General features: G+C 40.9%; 2 protein-coding genes across 3 annotated transcripts in view; both read left to right on the top strand.

Moving 5' to 3' along the window:
* Positions 1-18,068, top strand: part of hoxd3a (homeobox D3a) — a 66,492-nt gene extending 48,424 nt beyond the window's left edge. Inside the window, exons 3-5 of one of the 2 annotated variants that reach the window (XM_034694629.1) lie at positions 14,730-14,789; positions 16,557-17,106; positions 17,235-18,068. In XM_034694629.1, the coding sequence (XP_034550520.1) occupies positions 16,659-17,106; positions 17,235-17,980 (1,194 nt within the window). In that variant the 5' untranslated portion in view covers positions 14,730-14,789; positions 16,557-16,658 and the 3' untranslated portion in view covers positions 17,981-18,068. Of the gene's footprint in view, positions 1-14,729; positions 14,790-16,556; positions 17,128-17,234 lie in introns of both variants that reach the window. The other variant, XM_034694627.1, reaches the window with a different exon arrangement.
* On the top strand, positions 5,201-9,028 carry hoxd4a (homeobox D4a). The gene is made up of 2 exons (XM_034694633.1): positions 5,201-6,667; positions 7,076-9,028. Exons 1-2 carry the CDS (start codon positions 6,193-6,195, stop codon positions 7,372-7,374), a joined length of 774 nt encoding a protein of 257 aa, XP_034550524.1. The 5' UTR covers positions 5,201-6,192; the 3' UTR covers positions 7,375-9,028.
* Positions 18,069-19,388: the final 1,320 nt, after the last annotated feature.

Genomic DNA, 19,388 nt, shown 5'->3' with positions numbered 1-19,388 from the left:
TAAAAGTCAGCTTATGTATTGAGCCACACTTAACTCATTTTCGGTCTGATTCTGCATTACCTGCTTTTTAAAATGCCATTTTATATCCTAAGACGTATCAGATATGCCTTAAAACCTACTGGGTTATCACTTAGCATTGCTCTGCTCAGGCTTGATGAACTCATACTGAATGCTTTCACATGTTATATTCCTAAAATGCTGCACTATAACAGGCGCAGACAAAATGTGTCTTCTTCTATTCCACATATGCAATGTTGGCATGAAAAGCAGAGATTTCATAGCTTCTGTTCAGCTGCCTGCATGAAGCTGAGGCAGACTGAACAAAGACAGTATTTCACTGTGGCCTGACAGGCAGCTGCGAAAGTATTTACAGCCTTACTGCAATGCGGCAAAATGGACCCTGCAACACAGGGTCGAGTAAAGCCTGGGAAAATCCAAGTGGACTCACTCTGCATCCTAGTCTTTAACAACATTAAAGCTTACTTATATCCTAAACATGTTTGTTATCTTACTTTGTAGGAGCATGCTTGACTTCAGGCCTTACACACATTTTAACAGATAGCTGTTTTCTATGACGGGATGTAGTTTCCCTTTTATTACCCTTATTTAACCCCCCCCCCCCCCCGACCCTTTGTGAGACGCCTTGCTTTAGAGGAAGTCAGATTCGTACTCAATGCTTGTTTTTTAATTGAGGAATATACAACAAAATGCTGTTATTTTTGGTTTTCATTCATATTTTCGTTTTCTAGTTTTATGAAATCATCTATTTTGTTTTTTTTTTTCTCAATGATTGGCTACTTTAACTATTTAATATTCAGGAGATACAAGTTTACATCATAAAAATATATTGCTGAGCATTAATGTCAAAAATGCAAACACGCCCACACTCCCATTGCGCGTATTTTAAGTCATTATATTCTCTTTAGTTCCAAAAACTAGGAAAGAACATTACCCCCAAAAAACCTCACTGGTTCTTTTTGTCACTTTCAGTTGTTTTTAAGAGCTTAATTCAACCCAGTCTTGTAATAAAGTCTTGCCACCCTTTGCTCTAAGAAAAAAAAAAACACCTCCAGTCTTATTCGGTAAATATCGAAAAAAAACTGACTTTTCGCGTCAAATAGGCCTACCACATTTCTTCTAATTCCCTTCGACCACATCCATACTTTCCTTTAAGAGGGTGACGAGGTCATTTTTGTTTGTCCGCACAGATGGACATTTTTTATAGTGGAAAAAGTGTGGAGGTCGTTAAACTGCCAGCAGAAGGCGCTGTTGCCCAACAGTCAGCCGCCCTTCTCCCATTCAGCAGCGTCTTATTGGCATGATCATGAGCGCTGTGATTGGCTGAGGCAGTGGCCATGTGACGTGTTTCAATTTTGAAAGTGTATGTTGATAAATGAGGAGGAAAGTTCCTACGTCGTCACCTGTTGCTGAAAGAAAAACCAGCTCAGGGTCATTTTATGAGCTCCTTTAACTATTCTAGTATTGGTTTCATTTAAGACTTTTTTTCAGCAATGGCGCTAATAATGTATTACAGTTGTTTTTGTAATTGATTTATACGCCTTAAGGAATGCTCTTATACCACTTAAATTGAAGATAATGATTTAAATTTAGCTTTATTGACGAGACTCATTTTGAATACTTTTCAGCAGCTTATTCGGGGTAGAAGAAAAAAAAGACGGGTAAGAACGCATCATGACTTCCTCCTCATGACGTTTTCATGTTAAAAAAAAAAACCAGTCTCAATGGAAGCGAACTGAACTGATGGTAAAATCATATTTAGAGGGACAATAAAACTACTCAAAGCTGGAATTTGAGGACTGCCACTTCTTCCAAAACTCCCAGGAGGCCACACACCAAATTATCTGCAGGGTGATAACTTTTTATGAGGACATGCATGTAAAGAGTTATAACCCATATGTTTATCATACCTGCCCTTTGGCAACCAAACCTCCTCTCGCTCCTCCCCATCACATCATCGTCTCTGGAGTGAAGAGAGGTGTGAGCCAAGTGCATTCTGGGACAGGCCCGGATGACAGAGTGACATCAGTCTTATTGTGTCAGGTTCACTGGAGAGAAAAAATGGGTTTAAGAATAAATAAGCGATGCATGTTTTTTCCCACGTTAGAGGTCAAAGAGCTTTAGAAAAATGACGTAACTTTAAGTTATCCAAATTAGAATAGGTACAAAAATGTATCCCAAAATAGCCTATATATTCAAAGACTAGGACTTGGTTTATAGCCTACATAACAGTAGCTTTAAGCGTTCTACCCAGCCAAAATAAAAGCCTTTTTCTATTTCAGCCCCTTGACTTTGTTCCCATTCCCCTCCCGACAGTTACAACCCCCCAGCTTCCTCCTTTCTACGACTTTTCCTCAGTGCACATCAGTGTAATCGCCGTTATTGAGTAAGTGCAACTTTGAGGATTATTTATGGGCCTGCGTGCCGCTCTGAGTGGCTGTGAGGAAACACGTGACGCCATTAAAGTTTGTTTTATGGCCCGGGTCTTGACAAGCCAAAATATAATTCTCATTGTGTATTAGTAAGGTGCTCTAGATGGGTTGGAATAGAGCTTGTATTGGCGGTGGAGCTGCTGCACCATCAGGCTGGTTTTTCCCCACTGTGGACGTGTTTGTTCCTCGGTGAATACCATGTGTTGGAGTCTCTGCGGTAAGCTGGGTTTTTATCATTCTGATCGTGCTATGGGCGTGTGATGTCACGAGCTAAGAGCTCAGGCTATGGCGTTTCCTTATTCTAAAAGCGGCGACAGTGCGTCAGGGCGCGTACAGATAGGTTGAGGATGAACTGTTTGGGACTAACGTAGAGTTTCATCTTGTTTGTTTGACTGAGCTTGGTTTTGGTTTGGTACTTTTTGTACACCATGTTGATGATTTTTGAGCGGTGCTGCTCTTGCTGCTGTTATTTACTGCTGTATGGTGCTTTTACATGGTAGCATCGAGCTTCTTTTTGTTTGGAGGCAGTGAAATCAACCTGTTGTCACTGGCTTCATGAAGAATTTGGGAACTTTCTTGAAGGTTGCTAAGAGTAATAAAATGTTTGCTTCGAATCTGCTGCTCAGAGCCTGTTACAGCTTTCAAATGTCATAATTCGTTTGTTCCTCGGCGTGAGTCTATGTCTAGTTGGCCTTTGACTATTGAAATAATAACCATTTAAAAGCAGAATTTATTTTGAGACAATACAATCTATTAACACGTTTTTCGTATTATATGGTTGCTGCTTTATTCAGCGAAGGCCTGATGCTTTTCTGTTGGAGGCCTTTCATTTTTTTTATTTCATCATACATGTTTGGATACAGTACTGGGATAAATATTATTTTATATGAAGCTGGCTGTGTAGTTTAAGCTTCATGTTCTATTATTCTCTTTGAAAATACCCCCCTTTTCCTCAATGATAATTTGATTAAACAGGCCTCGTGTTTTTTTCTGTCGTGTTTATAAGGTAAAATCTGAGCTATAACCTGGTAAATAAACACGATTAGACCAAAAAAGGAGTCGTGCTGGACTGTTTAGCCTTTGTTTTAACACAAGCTGCCAGGAAACGCTGACTTTATCATTCTTTTGTTGTGATTCTCGGCTTTGACCCGTCTGAAGGACCACAGGGCAAGGTGACAGACAGGTCAGCCTGTCTAAGCTGAAATGTGAAGTGCATGAACGAATTTTACTCATTCTACTATTAAATGTATAATTGCACTTAAAATGAACAGTTGACATTTGATTTATTATGAGAAAGAAAAAAAAACACTAGGCCTTTTGATTTAAGGAAAGAGGCAGCAATAAGCTTCAATTTTATTTTGAAAGGCCTGTATTTAACGTGACAGAGTGCATCCCAATCTATATTTACAAATTCAAGGACTCATTGCCTTACCCCTTAAATATTCTGTCCTAAGCTACAATAAACCTATTCCAACATGTTTTTATCAATAAAGACAAACAATTATAGGCCGTTATTCCAAATCTGACATTATAATTTAATTCTTTAAATCTGATTGAAGGAGTCATGTCGTTGCCTCAACAAGTCAATAATCTTTGTACTGTAAACTCAGAGTATAGGTCTTTATTTTTCGATGTGGTAAAATGCCATTAAAACGGATCATAGAGGGGGGGAATCAAAGTGTTTTTGTTAATTTTTAAAATAAGGAGCCACATTCTGCTTTAATTCATTTGTAAAGCTGCCCCAGAAAGAGCTTCAGTAGCTGCCATGGTGGTTTGGTTAATGGCTGAAGAGGGATTGGTAAACTTTTGCACCCTTTCAGCTGTCAGCAGCTCTGAAAATAATTGAACTTTTTGATAAGTTTGTAAATGATTCCGTTTGACCTCGTTGGCCTCCAGAGCCTCATATGTTCAACTGTGGTTGGCCTATAGAAGACTGCACCACACGTTATCTGCTGACATGTTATTTGACTCAGGCTTATTTTTGAAAACGACCTTTTATTTTTTCAGTATTTAAAGCATTTCTTTGATATTACAGTTGTGCTCATAAGTTTACATACCCTGGCAGAATTTGTGATTTATTTATTTTTGGCCATTTTCCAAAGAATATGAATGATAAGAGTAAAAACAATTTCACTCATGGTTAGTGGTTAGGTGAAGCAATTTTTTATCAAACAACTGTGTTTACTCTTTTTATGTCATAATGACAACAGAAACTACCCAAGAAACCATAAATTCTCCCAGGGTATGTAAACTTAAGAGCACAACTGTATATTGAACTACAGCAGAATAAATGTGACCTCCCGTGAAACATAAAGCAGTTGTTGATTCTGTGTGATACCTTTTAGCTGCAGATGAAGTTAGTAAGGTACATCTGAAAATCTCTCGTTTATTCTATTTAATGTCAATAACTGACGTGACTTTTGAGGATACAGGGTAAACAGTTTCGATTTGAACCAACAACACAAAGTCATACAAAAAACTTGAAGTCAAGACGATGCTTGCAGCCTACCAGAAAATTAGACTATGTCATAGACAGAATGAAAAGTCTTCTTCTATGAGAATAAAGGAGTGAAATGTAGAGACAGAAGAGAAAAGTACATTCTAATGTTATAGCTTGTGATTGGTTTCACCAGAAAGCCTCTAGGGATCAGTTTCTGTGTTATTCCTGCTGTAAAAAGAGAATTGGTACTTCTCAAAATAAAGTAGTGTGTTATGATTAAAACTGTCCACTCTCGCTTTCCGTCGTCTATATATACCCTGTAGAACCGAATTTGTGTGATAAAACCAGAGTCACAGATTCGATTCTAGGGGAGTATATGGTCGATGAAAAATCTTCAATGTATCGACTTATTGCCTCCTTATCAGGTGCTTGGTGTGATGTCAGATGATACAGTGACTTCTTTATGAATGACTGATAGTAAATCTGACAACAGCTCATACTTCACATGGAGAGCTCAGGGCAAGCTGAAACTCGAGAGACTTTGGGAAACCTGACGCAAACTGTTACAAACAAACACATTGAGACTTAGTCTGCATTTCTGTTTATGTTTTACTCAAATATAAAATGGTTTTAGTAATAGAACCCAAACCACAGCACACTCCAGCTGCAGCGTTTTTTCGTCCTGTGGCTCGTTTGTGTCTCCACATTATTGATTCCCAGAGGCTGCTACTGCTTCTGCTGCTGCTGGCCAATGGGCTCCTGAGACAGTTTTTTTTTTTCAAAAGGATGGGAGCAGATGAAGGGATGAGATTGGTGTAACTTTTGGATGACCCCTTCTTGACAAAGACAGTGTCCATCAATTGTCCTCAGTCATTATTCGCTGCTTTTATGCCGGGGGGCTTTTTTGTAGCTTTTGTTGCTCTCTCTGTTGAACAGTGCCTGCAAGTAGGCGACCTTTACAAACTGAAAAATTGTTTTATTTCTGCGTGGATAAAACACTACAACGCACAAACAGACTTTTTTAATTTATATATTCTATTGTTTGTGAAATATTAAAGTTAATTTTAAAATTGTGGGTCTTTCTAGCCTATTTGCGTTTTGAAATCCAAGCCTGCACAAAGATTTTTCTCGAACAATATTTGATTTTTTTCTCTCCAGGGTCTAATTTTGGTCTATGTGAAGTCAGATAAAATTGCTTTTAGTTGTATGTTTACTCGTGTGTGGACCAGCATCACCTCCATTGGCCGATCTGGTCACATGGTTCGCTAACTTTATTCAGTTGACACCAAGTAGGAGGGCTTTATGGAGGGAGGAAAAAAAGACAACTCGAGAAAAATTAGTATTTTCTACCTTCAGAAATTAATGGCCATGAGTTCGTTTATGGTGAACTCTAAGTATGTGGATCCCAAATTTCCTCCGTGCGAGGAATATTCACAAAATAACTATATACCTGAGCAGGGCTCGGACTACTACAGTCCATCGCGGGACTCAGACTTTCAGCATCCAGGGATCTACCCCCGGTCAAACTACACGGAGCAGCCCTTCAGCTGCAGCACTGTGCCGGAGTCCAGCGTGCAGCAGCCGCAGCGGGGTCATGTGCATGACAGATCCGGACACTCGAGCCCTTTTGGCGGGGAGACAGAGAAGGGGGCCCCGGTGCAAGTGTCCGGACCCCGGACTTGTGGACAGCAGCAAAACACAAAGAGCCAGAATGGGATACAAGCCAAGCAGCCTGCAGTAGTTTACCCCTGGATGAAGAAAGTCCACGTTACAACTGGTAAGACCTGCTCCTCTTCTTCCTCTTCCCCTTCTTTACTTGTGGAGCAGCTGACTTTAAAAATCACTCAGTGTTATATTTATGGGAGTCTTTTAAAGGCCTCGCCAATTACACAAGTCATAAATTTTTATAGCTCAGGAAATAGGCCGCTAGGTGAGCGCCTGAAAGCTACTCAAAACACATATTGACCGTTTGTAATGGCGCTTAAATCTGCAGCATGATCTTCTTAAATCTAGTTAAAATCAGTCATCACTTCCTTGTTTTAGTTCCTCGTGAATTCTTTGAGAAGTTTGAGCGCCATGAGTCTAGAGCAAAACTCCTCTTACTGTCTTGTTTTTGCCTCTGAGCTGCTTCGGCAACATTTGCTGACTTTTTCTGCGTCTCTTTCTTCTTTCCTTTCTCCAAAAGTGAACCCGGACTACACAGGACCCGAGCCCAAGCGCTCCAGGACAGCTTACACGCGACAGCAGGTTCTGGAGCTGGAGAAGGAGTTTCATTTTAACAGGTATCTAACCAGGCGGCGGAGGATCGAGATCGCCCACACTCTGTGTCTGTCCGAAAGGCAGATCAAAATCTGGTTTCAGAACAGACGCATGAAATGGAAGAAAGATCACAAACTGCCCAACACCAAGGGCAGATCAGCACCAGCCTCCAGCCATCTGCAGAGCATGCAGAAGGACAACCAGACTGATATCACAGCGTTATAAGAGAGGAAGAGGGTTTGGAGTGAACTGTACATAAAAAAGACAGAGGGTTGCATCTGACTTTTGCATGGACTGATGTCGATTTTAGATTTTTTTATTATTATTATTATTTAATTAAAATGACCCCAGCAGTGTTTTCTCAAGAATGAGCCAGAAAATCAATCAGTCTTGAGTTTTAAAGTTGAGCCAGTTTCTGCTTTCAATTCCCTCCAAGAGGCTCCAAAAAACCTTGAAACAAACTTTTTAAATTTTCTTTTTTTAACCTTTTTTTTCTTTTTTCGTTTCTTGTCTTCTTCATTTCGTTTTTTTTTTTTCTTTTCTTTTTTTTGGACCTTACACCCTGAGGACATTTAATGAGCAACCGCGTCTGCTTTCATGGATGTAAACCAAGTGTTCGGGCTCCTCTCACGTGGACTCACGCTGCTGTGAAGATTGTATTCAAAACAGGGATGTCCTTTCTTCAAATTACACTCAAAAACACTCACAAAAATATATTTTTCCTTTTAAAAAAAAACGTCAAATTTTACGCACAATATATATATATACTTGAAAATAAAATACCGCACAGCACGCCTAAAACACAACCTCCATTCGTAAGTTGCAAAACCCCCGTTGAAACTCCCTCTCTTTTACCGTTATTTTCTCCCTTGTTTAATTTATTTTGTACAATAAAGCTTTGATTTTTATAGTCTAAATATAATTCCCCCAATAAGCAAGACATTCCTGTGTGCATACTCCTCTGAGTGCCCTTATAAATCTCTCTGACACCTTTGTAAACAGTGTACATGCCATCTGAAGCTCTAATATGAAACAGCATTTGTTCCTGCATGAAACCAAATTACTGTTTCTTATCGGGAATAATCCCATCCGGAATATTTTAGGAGTATTTTTCTGGCTATGTTTTTTACGTCGTTATTTATTTGTTTAAAATGTGTAAATTTTCGTATAGCACACACAATTTTAATTAAAAGTATTGGTTAAAATTTAATTAATCTTGAATATGTTTGAACTCTTGTGCATTATTCGCATGGCTGTATGCAAACTTTTAGTCTTAGTTTGATGTGGGAATCTTCCAGTTTTTCAAGCAAACCGAGGGGGGCTTTCACGTCATGTTTCAAGACAGATATGTCTTGTTTCAGACCGTCATTGTCTCTCAGAACAAAACACTAAAAAAGGCCCAGGAGCTCTTCTTGTAAACGTGGAGGTCTTCTTTCTGAAGTCTCCTCCATGAGAAGACTTGAAAAGGTATTTGAAGCGAAGGTCGACAAAGCAGCAGCAGTAGCAGCGGCAGGTTCATCCAGGGGACACATTTCAGCCGCGAGGACTGACCCCAGCACCCCTGACCCGCCGGACAGGCAGCATTTTCTCTCCCATGCGCTTCAAGCTCTGCTTTGGAGGCTTTTTTCCCCCTCCACACTTTAAAGACTAAAGTATTCAAAGCAGGATTCAGCGTTTTGATTCCTGAGTTTACAAGAGTTTGACCAGTATTTAAATCACGAGTAGCCCCCAGAAGGTTCTGATAGTGCATTTGTCTCCTCATGTCAATATGCAATCTTTTTGGTTTTATTTTTGTACATGCTTTCTACCTTGTATTGTGCATTGAGATGCGAGAAGTATATTGGAAAAAATAAAGATTTCTACTGATTATGCATTTAAATATGTGTTAGTTGCACTTTGTCACTTTTGTGGAAAAAAAATCTCAACCGGCGAAATATTTGGATTTTGTGGATATGTGTAAATTTCGGCTCACTGATGGATTTTTAAAATCCTCTGACCATCAAAACTTATTTCTTCTTCCTGATGCGTCTACTTTGTTTTGCGCAGTCCACAAAAGGCGCACTTTTGGTGGGGAAAGAGTTTTTCTTGAGCATGTGGAGCCATATGGACCCACAGCCCCCTTTTACAAAACACCCACAAACGCACCAAATGTGCGCTGCATGGGCAAAGTCAGCCTCTTCTCCTCTTCAGCAGTTATTCTACCTGCATAAATACATTTCTGGACTTAGACAAATGTAACATATCTTTGAAAACATAAATAAGAAGTAGTTTCAACACAGGTTTGTCTTATTTTCCTTCGTTAGCTCTTTTCCAAAGAAGCGCACGATTGCGTAAAAACGCACCGAGAGTTCTTTGTGTAGTTTTTTCAGATGATTTTGTCTGATGAAAGATTCTTAAATCACGGTATAAGACTTTTATTTGCCTGACATTATTGTTGCATTAGTCTTTATATTACAGAGTAAAACATGACTGTTAACACATGATTTTCTTTTGTTTGCCCGGTAGTTTCAGAGAAAAAACTTTGAGAGATGCTGGGCCAAAACTAGATTACGCCAAATCTATCACTACATGTTTTGGCATGTGTGCAAACACACACTGTGAACCAGCATATACTGTTTAAATACACCAAACACACAACATATACTTACATTACACTATAGAATTAATATAAAGCCCCCTCCTGCTCCTCGAGCTTTGCCTTTATTGAATGTGACCCCCTGCAACAGTGACCCCGACCCTCCACACACACATACACACATACACACATACACACACATACACACACATACACACACATACACACACACACACACACACACACACACACACACACACACACACACACACACACACACACACACACACACACACACACACACACACACACACACACACATACACACACACACACATCAGCTCTGATACAAACAAATGTGCTCATAAACGGACATGTGGAGAGACAGTCTGCAGTCACTCACGACTGTCTTTATCCAATGCGTAATCCCTGTTGAGCTCACACGGGGTCAGAGGCGTGCACGGACACTATATGTTAGTGTGAATGTGTAAAAGTGATCGGTGTGTGTGTCATATAGAGTCAGAGAGAAGCTGAGACAAAGTGATGCTACTTATCCAGCTTGCTGCCATCAGTGATGTGCACAAAGATGCTGAAGAGAAGATGAGAGGAGAGGGGTAGGATGTTTCCACAGTTGGACAGCTGATCTACCTTAATATCCTATCTAATATATATCGTCAGTTGTTAAAGGGTGCATAGAGTGATCTATGTGTAAAAGCTTACATTGTGTGGAATGTTAAACCATGTAAAAACACTGCGTATAAGTCTTAATTCTTAACACTAACGCATGATTTGAAGTGAGATGTATCATAAAACAGTTTCCCCGGCCGTTTTCAGGTCAAAGCAGCCTCCTCCAACATCCAGCGTGCAGCCACACTGACCTACATGTCTGAACGGCAATAAATGGGAGCCAAAGGCAGTGCCATTTTCAATGACACTGCACCCAGTGCAGGAATACACCGTCGTCGCTCTCCATCCGGCCATATTTGATTTCCAGCTGTTTTTTCGCAGAAGCCTCTCCGAGCCAGACAACCCCCCTAAGATATATTAAAGTGCGCTGTCTGCATTCACAGATCTAATCCAGAGACTATACCACTCCGCTCTCCATTCTCCGACCACGTGATTGTCTAAATAATTAATGCAGCACGTCCCCCTAGAAACACGGCGTCGTCATTAATCGCAAGGACTCTATCAGACTTGAAAACTGAAGAGATCCCCCAAGAAAATAATATCCGATACCCGGCGCGAGCGTGCAGCCCCGCACTTTAGCGACACATCCGAACCGATGGATGCTTGGGTAGGTAAATATTTCAGCATTTTTTCATGTTGCCAGAGCTGCTAAATGACGATATCAAATGTCGTGATATTTGATAAATTGCACGCTTTTTAAGTGTGCGCTTTGGGCTGCGGTTAGTCGGTGAATGCATGTCTTCTTTTTTATTTCATGTCAGAAAAAGTAGCTCAATGAGGGGTTGTTGTATTACGCAAATATGGTTAGAGGGATTGATAGGATGAATGGTGAAAAGTAAAGGGCAGTGACATGTATTTATGGATGCTCGCTCAGAATAGATGCGCTTTTGGATTCATACAGACCAGGATGGCTCCACACCGGGCCCACAAATTCTTTATTTATGTGTCTTTTTTACTAATTCCTTCCAAAAAATAAAGATTAACACAATGTATTTGATGGGTGGTATTAAAGTAACAATTTGTGGTCTTGTTTGACAAGTTGAGTTGAATTAAACTTTCTGGGCAAATGTAAGGATATTTTTATTGTATTTTATCGTTGGAGAACAGTCGTTATCTGCAGATTTTATTGCTGTTTGGAGGAAATTTGATTTTGATTTCTAAGAAGTCCTGGAAGTTTAGACAGCCTGACACTCCTGCCTGCTTGTAAATCATTCTCGGTAATTCCTGAAAGGGTGCGAGGCTGTTGGGGGGCCGGCCGAAAACTGTAAATCTTTCACTTTTATTACCCTCTGAACATATGCTGCAACGCTACCAGCCCTGCATCCCTCCTTCTTCTGCTTCTTCTCCGTCCTCGCAGCAAATGTAACCCAGCAGAAGGTCTCTGCAGCTCCAAATCATCTTCTTGCAATCCATCCCCGTCTTTTTAATAATCATTATTTTTATGCAAACCATGCCATTGCTTTTTTTTTCTTCCCCTTCTTCCACTGATCCTCACATTGGAAACAATGCAGGAGAAGCTCGGTCTCTCTCCTTCTTTGTGTGTGTGAGGACAGGGACAACAAACAAAAGATGATAATGTGCTTTATTTGAATACAATCCAGTCCCAGATGGAGGACAAAAACGCACATGTCATTTAATTCATAAATCATTTTTAAGTTAACCCCCACACAATTTGGACGACCACATTATAACAACGATAGCATTATAGTGTTTTAAAATATAGTCCAAAGACTCTTCGCCGGGGTGCGTTTAATGCCCAAGTTCCACGCTTTTATTGTGAAATTGCATGTAGCTATTTCCGAGCAAAGAAATCTACAAAATATTGTAATTTTCAAGCTTTTATAAGACACAAAATGCACAAAATGTCTTGAAGATTACGCACGCAAACACAGCATCAAAGATATTTTACCACCAGCCTTCATCTAATATGCTATTGTGTTCCATCCTCTTCACTAAACGCTTTAAAATGTCCCACAATATAGTGCTTGTGTTGAATACTGAGGTGCTTGAGAGCTGAAATGCTCGTAATGAAAAAGAAAAAGGCAGTGAGGCATTTTCACACAGCTCAGATGAGGAAATAAACGCCACCCTTTATCAGAATGGATTGGTGAGGTAAGGCTCGCTTGAAGAAGAGAACAATCACGTGAACAAATATGCTTGTATCTTACAGCAGCCGCCTTTATTTGTCATCACAAAGCTTCCGAAACACCAAAAAAATCTCTCAGTGTTAGAGCTCCAAATCTGAGCAGGCCTATCCGGGCTGTGAAATCCTCTATATTCCAATGGGTGATTGATTGCCAGGGATTTTTTTTTCTGGAATAAGGATACCTTGTTCGCTTTTTATTGGTAGTTGAATGCGAGTGCTTCCATTCTTTCGGGAATACTGTCTCCACTGGTATATGGAAATGTCTGAAAAACAGCAAGATCAGGTTTAGGACAGCATTGTGTACAGACAAAGGGTGAAGGATTTCTTCTAGAGACTGCGTGGATAGGAAGGAGACTGAGAGGGAAAGTGCTTTATGATGAATTGATTCTCAGGTAAGAAACTGCATGGCAGAAAGCAACCTTTAACCACGGGTTAATATAATGCGAGGGAATATCTGTGATTTATTCCGCTCATGGAGGTGATGCTTGTTAATGTCGCTCTCTGCGCCGGATATATGGAGTCCATATCTACCTCCTCCAAAGCACATTCATAATATACCTTTTTTTTTTTTTTACTTCAAATATTATCGACAGATTGCGCTCTGTGCTTTTCAGCTGGTTTCACGTTTGGATGAAAAGCTGCTCAGAGGAAGAAGTAAGAGGGGAACTTTTCTTTTTCACTCTTGGATCGTAAATCACATTAATTTGTTGTCTTATCGTCACTGTGGCGTTTGCCGTGATTTATGTGGTTTCTGCTGTATGGCTTTGTTAACCTGAGACTTTATATTATACAATAATTCATATTTGATGGTTTTGAGGATTACCGGGATGGATTATGAACACGGATTAAGGCAAATACTTCGATTTTGCTACGATTTTGGATGCGTTTTTGTTTATTTTCATTTGGTTTAATGTAACTTATTTAAAAGCATTTCTTTGAATTTTGAGAGAGACCATGTAGGCCCTTATAATTCCTTATTATTCTACATTTTGTTCGTATTATGCTAACAGATTATTTATTGCTTCACGTTGTATTGAGGATTACTATACGTGCGTAAACACGGTGTTGTGAGTCTTTGCAGAATTTCCACAAACAACAATGGGCTGCATTATAACAAAACCTACGACTGCACATGATGCTTTGGCTTTTTGTAAGCATGCACCTCTTAGTTTAACTTGTAAAATAATGTTGTGAAATTCAACATTTGCAGACATTTTAATCAACTGCACCTATGTAGCCTATTTAATATTATTCAGCTATTAATAGCGCAATTGAAGTCTTTCTAACGTGTAATACGGACAGGATTCAAAGGGTCTAGCTTGAGAAACTAACACTCGACATAATAACACTCCACTCTGAGTCCGGCCCATTGTGTGAACCAAACTTACCGTAACAGCGCGTAGGCGAAAAACACCACTGTGTGAAAAGAGGAGCATGTCTGCTACTAGAAACCCAGTGTGTTCAAAAGCACTTCAGGCGCAAATTATCGACCAGTTTTACCAAATAATCCACAACGAAGGAATTTTAAAATATCCATGGCCACATGTTTTATCCAAAAATAAGAGTTGGGAGACAGAGGTGGCTTCACGCATAACAACAAATATCTAAGGTATATTTTCTGTGGTTTCATTTCTATTTTCTTGCCGTCGCTCGAGCATCTTCTCCTGGTTCAGTCAGCGCTGAAAAGCTGCTTTGAATTTATTTGAGACTGGGCTACTTGAAGCCAAACTGCTCGTTGTTCATTAAACTTTGACTAAATGCTGAATGACCCAAAGGTCACTAAAAAAGCTTATGACTGCTAAATATTCCGACTGGCTCTTTGTTTAAAAGTGCACATGTAGGACTTTTCCTGTCTCAAGCAGAGGCTTTAAACTGTGTCATGTGTAATCAGTGAAGGGACAATTCTTCCTATTTGCAAAATAAAAATGATTTGTAAATTATTTTTCAAGAAGGAACAAAAAGGCCCCAAAATGTTTTCATTTTTCTTATACCCCAGTGCTTTTGTCCATATTATAATCACCTTTGACCAACATAAAAAAAATGGCTGTAATTGGAAAAAATTCAATTCGGTCAACCAACTTTATTGTTTGAGTAAAAATGACTTATTCGTCGAATTGTTCAATGAAAAACATAACTAACGTGAAAAATCCATGTCTTTAATTTCTCTTGCAGGTCGAGGTGGGAGCAGTGATGAATGCGTGAGGGATATAAAGGAGATTTACGCAGATTTCGGTGAGTAACATTTCTTTAATGAAGGGAGTGCGTAGCACAGCCAACTGCTAACAAGGTGAAAGGATGATTTGTTATTAGGCTGTATATTAACGCTCACGGACTTCCACAGGAGGCTTAAATCACGACAACAGACATGAAGGATGACTTAAACTTAGCCTGTGCGTGTAATTATTTGCGCAGGCCTGCTCCAAGTTATCCTGATTTTACGCAGCAACCAAAACATACGAATAAAGCATTACAACATGAATGTTTTTTTCTGTTTTCCACAAGAAAATACAATGAATAAAGATATAAGTAATTAGAAAAAAACGTATTAAGTGTTATAGTAGAACATGCAAATTATAAAACATAAAATTAAAAAGTTTTTCTCTATTTGATCTCACATTTCCGACATTTTCCCCGGTTCCCGAAAGGCGTTAAGCCAATATTTTCTGCCTCTTTCTAACAAGCAAAATATTCCCAATCCCTCCTCTCTCTCGGCGTCAGCTCTGCAGCCTCGCGCTCAGCCCGAATGGAGGCATCATTTATAACCCAAGCCTCTGTATGGGAGAAGCCGCCGAGTATGAAATTCTTTCCCTTGCCTTCCTCCTACGCCTAGTTTTACACTTCTGAGGGCCGCGACTCCTGAGGAGTGTTTTGCTTTTCATTCCTCTCTCAGGCCGTTTACAACCATAACATTTGCGGTCATAAATTCTGCCCGCGGTCCACACTGACAGGTGCAATTGTTATGCACGGCGCGGACTGAACCGCGTCGAGCCACCAACATACAGTACACGGCCCTTTGATATTTCTGTTGGGTTGAGATGGTGACGCGCTGCTCCCTATTGGAGCCTTGAAACAAATGTAGCTTTTTAAAAAGAAATATCAAGCAGAATTATTTCCTTTTTTTGTGAATCTAAAACATTTGTTTGCAATGTGGTCCGAAGGTCAATGATTCGACAAACCAAAAAGCCTAAAACATGGGTTGAAAGTTATTGCGTAAAGAGAAATAAACAAAATATTTAACTCCAAACTCTACCCAATAACCCCCCCCCCCCCCCCCCCCCCCCCCCCCCCCCCCACACACACACACACACACACACACACACACACACAAAGAAGACACACAAACAAAAAAACATACATACACACCTCTCCTTCATACCTTCATACCTCAGTCATATTAACATTAATAACAATCAGTGGAGGTGATCAGTTTTTAGTTTCTCCTGTGCTTAAATGAAACTCATGTGCGCGCGGCCTTGGTGGGCTATATATTTCTGCTGCAGGGAACAATGCATGACGGGCTTTGTCAGGCCTGGTGATTAGTGAAAAGGGTATTGTGTGTGTGTGTGTGTGTGTGTGTGTGTGTGTGTGTGTGTGTGTGTGTGTGTGTGTGTGTGTGTGTGTGTGTGTGTGTGCGCGTGTGTGCGCGTGAGTGTTTGTGTGCGTGCGTGAGTGTATGTGTGTGTGTTCAAATGCTGATTCAGCTTATTTCTGAGGAACTCCTAAGGCCTCCCAGAGGGTCCTTTTATCGAAAGTTAAACTTTAACTGTTTTGTGCCAGAAATGAGTCACACTGCTCGAACCTGGAGCCTTGACATGCGTCACTGTGGTGATCAGTAGTGCAATGGCTCCTGTGTTTAGTCTTCAGCAGCCTGAGCCAAGTAGGCAAATTTGGTTTATTTAAACTCAGGCGTGTTTTGGAGTTTAATGTGAACAGTTTGAGAAGTTTGAGTTTTAATAAATGTAGGCCTTAATCATGAGTGTGATGTGTTTCTCTGCACAGGTCACAGACTGGAGCAACGGTGGGAAACACCAATCACTTGAATAAACCCCATCAATGCCATTGGATCCAGTCGCTCTGGCTTATTGGCTCTGAACACCCAAAATGCAGAAAGCAACGTACTACGATAACTCTGGACTCTTTGGAGGTTACACTTACCCCAAACCTGACTCTTACAACTACGGCCCTGCTCACCAATCCTACAGCACATCTAGCATCGAGACTGACTATCAGAGCCCAGTATGTCCCATTCAGTCCCCCTCTGTCCGGCCCCCGACCCTAAAAGACAGTGACCTGAACGGGGACTGCATGCGCCAAAGTGGCAGTCAAAGCAGCAGCAGCAGCAGCCAGGCTACCAGTATAGGGGAGCAGCAGGCACCTCCATTGTCCGCATCCTCTCCCAGCTCCAATGGATCTGCATCCAACAAGAAGAAATCTCCATCCAACAGTGGATCCAGCTCTGCGACACCAGTTCTCACCAAGCAGATCTTCCCCTGGATGAAAGAGACCCGTCAGAACGCAAAGCAGAAGGGCAACAACTGCGCGGCTGCAGGTAGAGATGATGGAGACCCCTGTGAGTGTGTGTGGGGGGATGGGGGTGGTTTGGGCCTTGTTATGAGCACATTTTTATGATTTGATCAGTCTTTAAAAGGCTAAAATGGTGGTCTTTTTGCTTTCCAGGTGGGGAGGTGAGTGATGAGAAGAGCCCACCGGGTCCAGCCTCTAAACGGGTCAGAACTGCGTACACCAGCGCACAACTGGTGGAGCTGGAGAAGGAGTTTCACTTTAACCGCTATCTGTGTCGCCCTCGGAGAGTGGAAATGGCCAATCTGTTGAACCTCACCGAGCGCCAAATAAAGATCTGGTTTCAAAACCGGAGGATGAAATACAAAAAGGACCAGAAAGCTAAGGGGCTCGCGCACTCTCCCCTGGGGCACTCCCCTGATAGGAGCCCGCCGCTGAGTGGCCCAAATCACATTGGATACTCTGGCCAGCTCCAAAACAGCCTCAGCTATGACGCGCCCTCGCCCCCATCCTTCGCCAAACCCCAGCAGAACATGTACGGTTTGGCTGCGTACACGGCACCCTTGGGTGGCTGCATCCCCCAGCAGAAGAGATACCCGGGTTCCGAGTATGAACACCACGGCATGCAGAGCAACGGCGGCTTTGCCAACGCGAATTTGCAAGGCAGCCCCGTTTACGTGGGGGGGAATTTTGTTGATTCCATGCCAGCCTCGGGCCCCATGTTCAACCTGGGCCACCTTCCCCACCCGTCATCCACCAGCGTGGACTACAGCTGTGCCGCTCAGATCCCCGGGAACCACCACCATGGACCCTGTGATCCCCACCCCACGTACACAGACCTCACATCTCTCCAAGCGTCTCAGGGAAGGATTCAGGAAGCGCCTAAACTCACGCATTTGTAATATGTGGTTCCTGTGTGTGTGTGTGTGTGTGTGTGTGTGTGTGTGTGTGTGTGTGTGTGTGTGTGTGTGTGTGTGTGTGTGTGCGCGCGTGTGTGTATGTGTGTGCCAAATTATGTTGCGCTCTTTTTATTACCTCACTAGTCTAATAACTACACTCCAAGCGAGTCGTGTGTATTATTCCAGTATTATTGATATTACTATTAATGCTATTGTGTAATAATTTTCTAAATAATACAGCTTTGTCCATTTCTCTTGACGCGCAGACGCAGACTGGTTGTCAACTCCTTTTTATGTTTTTCTCAAGTGCAATGCGCAATTTTTGATTGAATATTTCATGGCGTTACTTGAAGGTAAGTCTTGTAGATCATGAAAGTAGAAGCTCATGTTTAGAGAGAAGGACTTTTAGGGAAATGTTCTGTCTGTTTGTCAGGATCTCACTCTCCTCACGGGCATTATTTATTTTCTATTATTTTTGCATAATCTTCCTTCCTAGCATATTAGCCTATTTATTATTTAATAACTTTTGTATTGCACATTATTTATCGTTTATATGCGAGTATTTATACGTAAGTGTGGAGGTTTTTTTCTAAGATTGGACACATCAGTGCACTTGGAAGTGTTGGTAAAACAGGGTTTTGGAAAATGCTATGACTCGCAGTGTATTGTCGATAAAAAGCATTTCTTAATTGTAAATCTGGCATAAATGGGGCATTTGATAGTGTATAAACACCACTACATGTCCATGTCTATCTTGTGTCAAACCTTAAGCAAAACGTAGACTATCGAAGTATGAAATATTATACACACCAGCATGTCATTTCGTGTAGTCCATTGTTTTATTTTGAGTTGTCTCTCATTGTTATTCTATTTGGTTGGATATCCATAAATTTATGAAACCCCCTAATGATATTGAAATGTTATATTTTATTGTGTTTAACATTTTGTAAATAAAGTGCTGAAACTTGTATTTTTTTATTGCATTTTGTTGGTTTTGTAGAAACCCTGCAGCGCTGCTCATCCTCTATGTGTGATTATTTAAATTCTTCATTGAGTCAGTGCTCGCACTGAAACAGTATACAGAGGAGCTTATTGACTGCACAGCTCTACTGTACAGTCCAAACAGGCAGAGCAGATCAATAATTAGACACCAGGATATCTGAAACTCATCAGACGGCTCTATGCTTCCAATGCAAAGTGCATTTCAGCGGAATAAAAGCCTCTGCACGTTATTGATGTTTTATTGGAGTATGAGGGAGTCTATGAGCTTACTGCATCTCCCACATGACACTTATTATTTTTACACTCAGTCACGTGATTATCTTACTGTTTGTTGGGGGGGGGGGGGGAGAGCTGCACTTTCTTATAAGATTGAAGCCAAATCAGAGCTGTCTAATTGATTGGTACACAC

Source organism: Notolabrus celidotus, chromosome 10 (assembly GCF_009762535.1).
Source record: "Notolabrus celidotus isolate fNotCel1 chromosome 10, fNotCel1.pri, whole genome shotgun sequence".
NCBI lineage: Eukaryota > Metazoa > Chordata > Actinopteri > Labriformes > Labridae > Notolabrus > Notolabrus celidotus.
This window is presented reverse-complemented; position numbering and strand designations above follow the sequence as displayed.

What these genes read in the sequence shown, in the direction of transcription:
- hoxd4a (XM_034694633.1), top strand. Translation starts at nt 6,193, where the DNA reads ATGGAGGGAGGAAAAAAAGACAACTCGAGAAAAATTAGTATTTTCTAC. An exon ending in GAAAGTCCACGTTACAACTG is followed by an intron (nt 6,668 to 7,075) that starts GTAAGACCTGCT and finishes TTTCTCCAAAAG; the next exon opens with TGAACCCGGACTACACAGGA.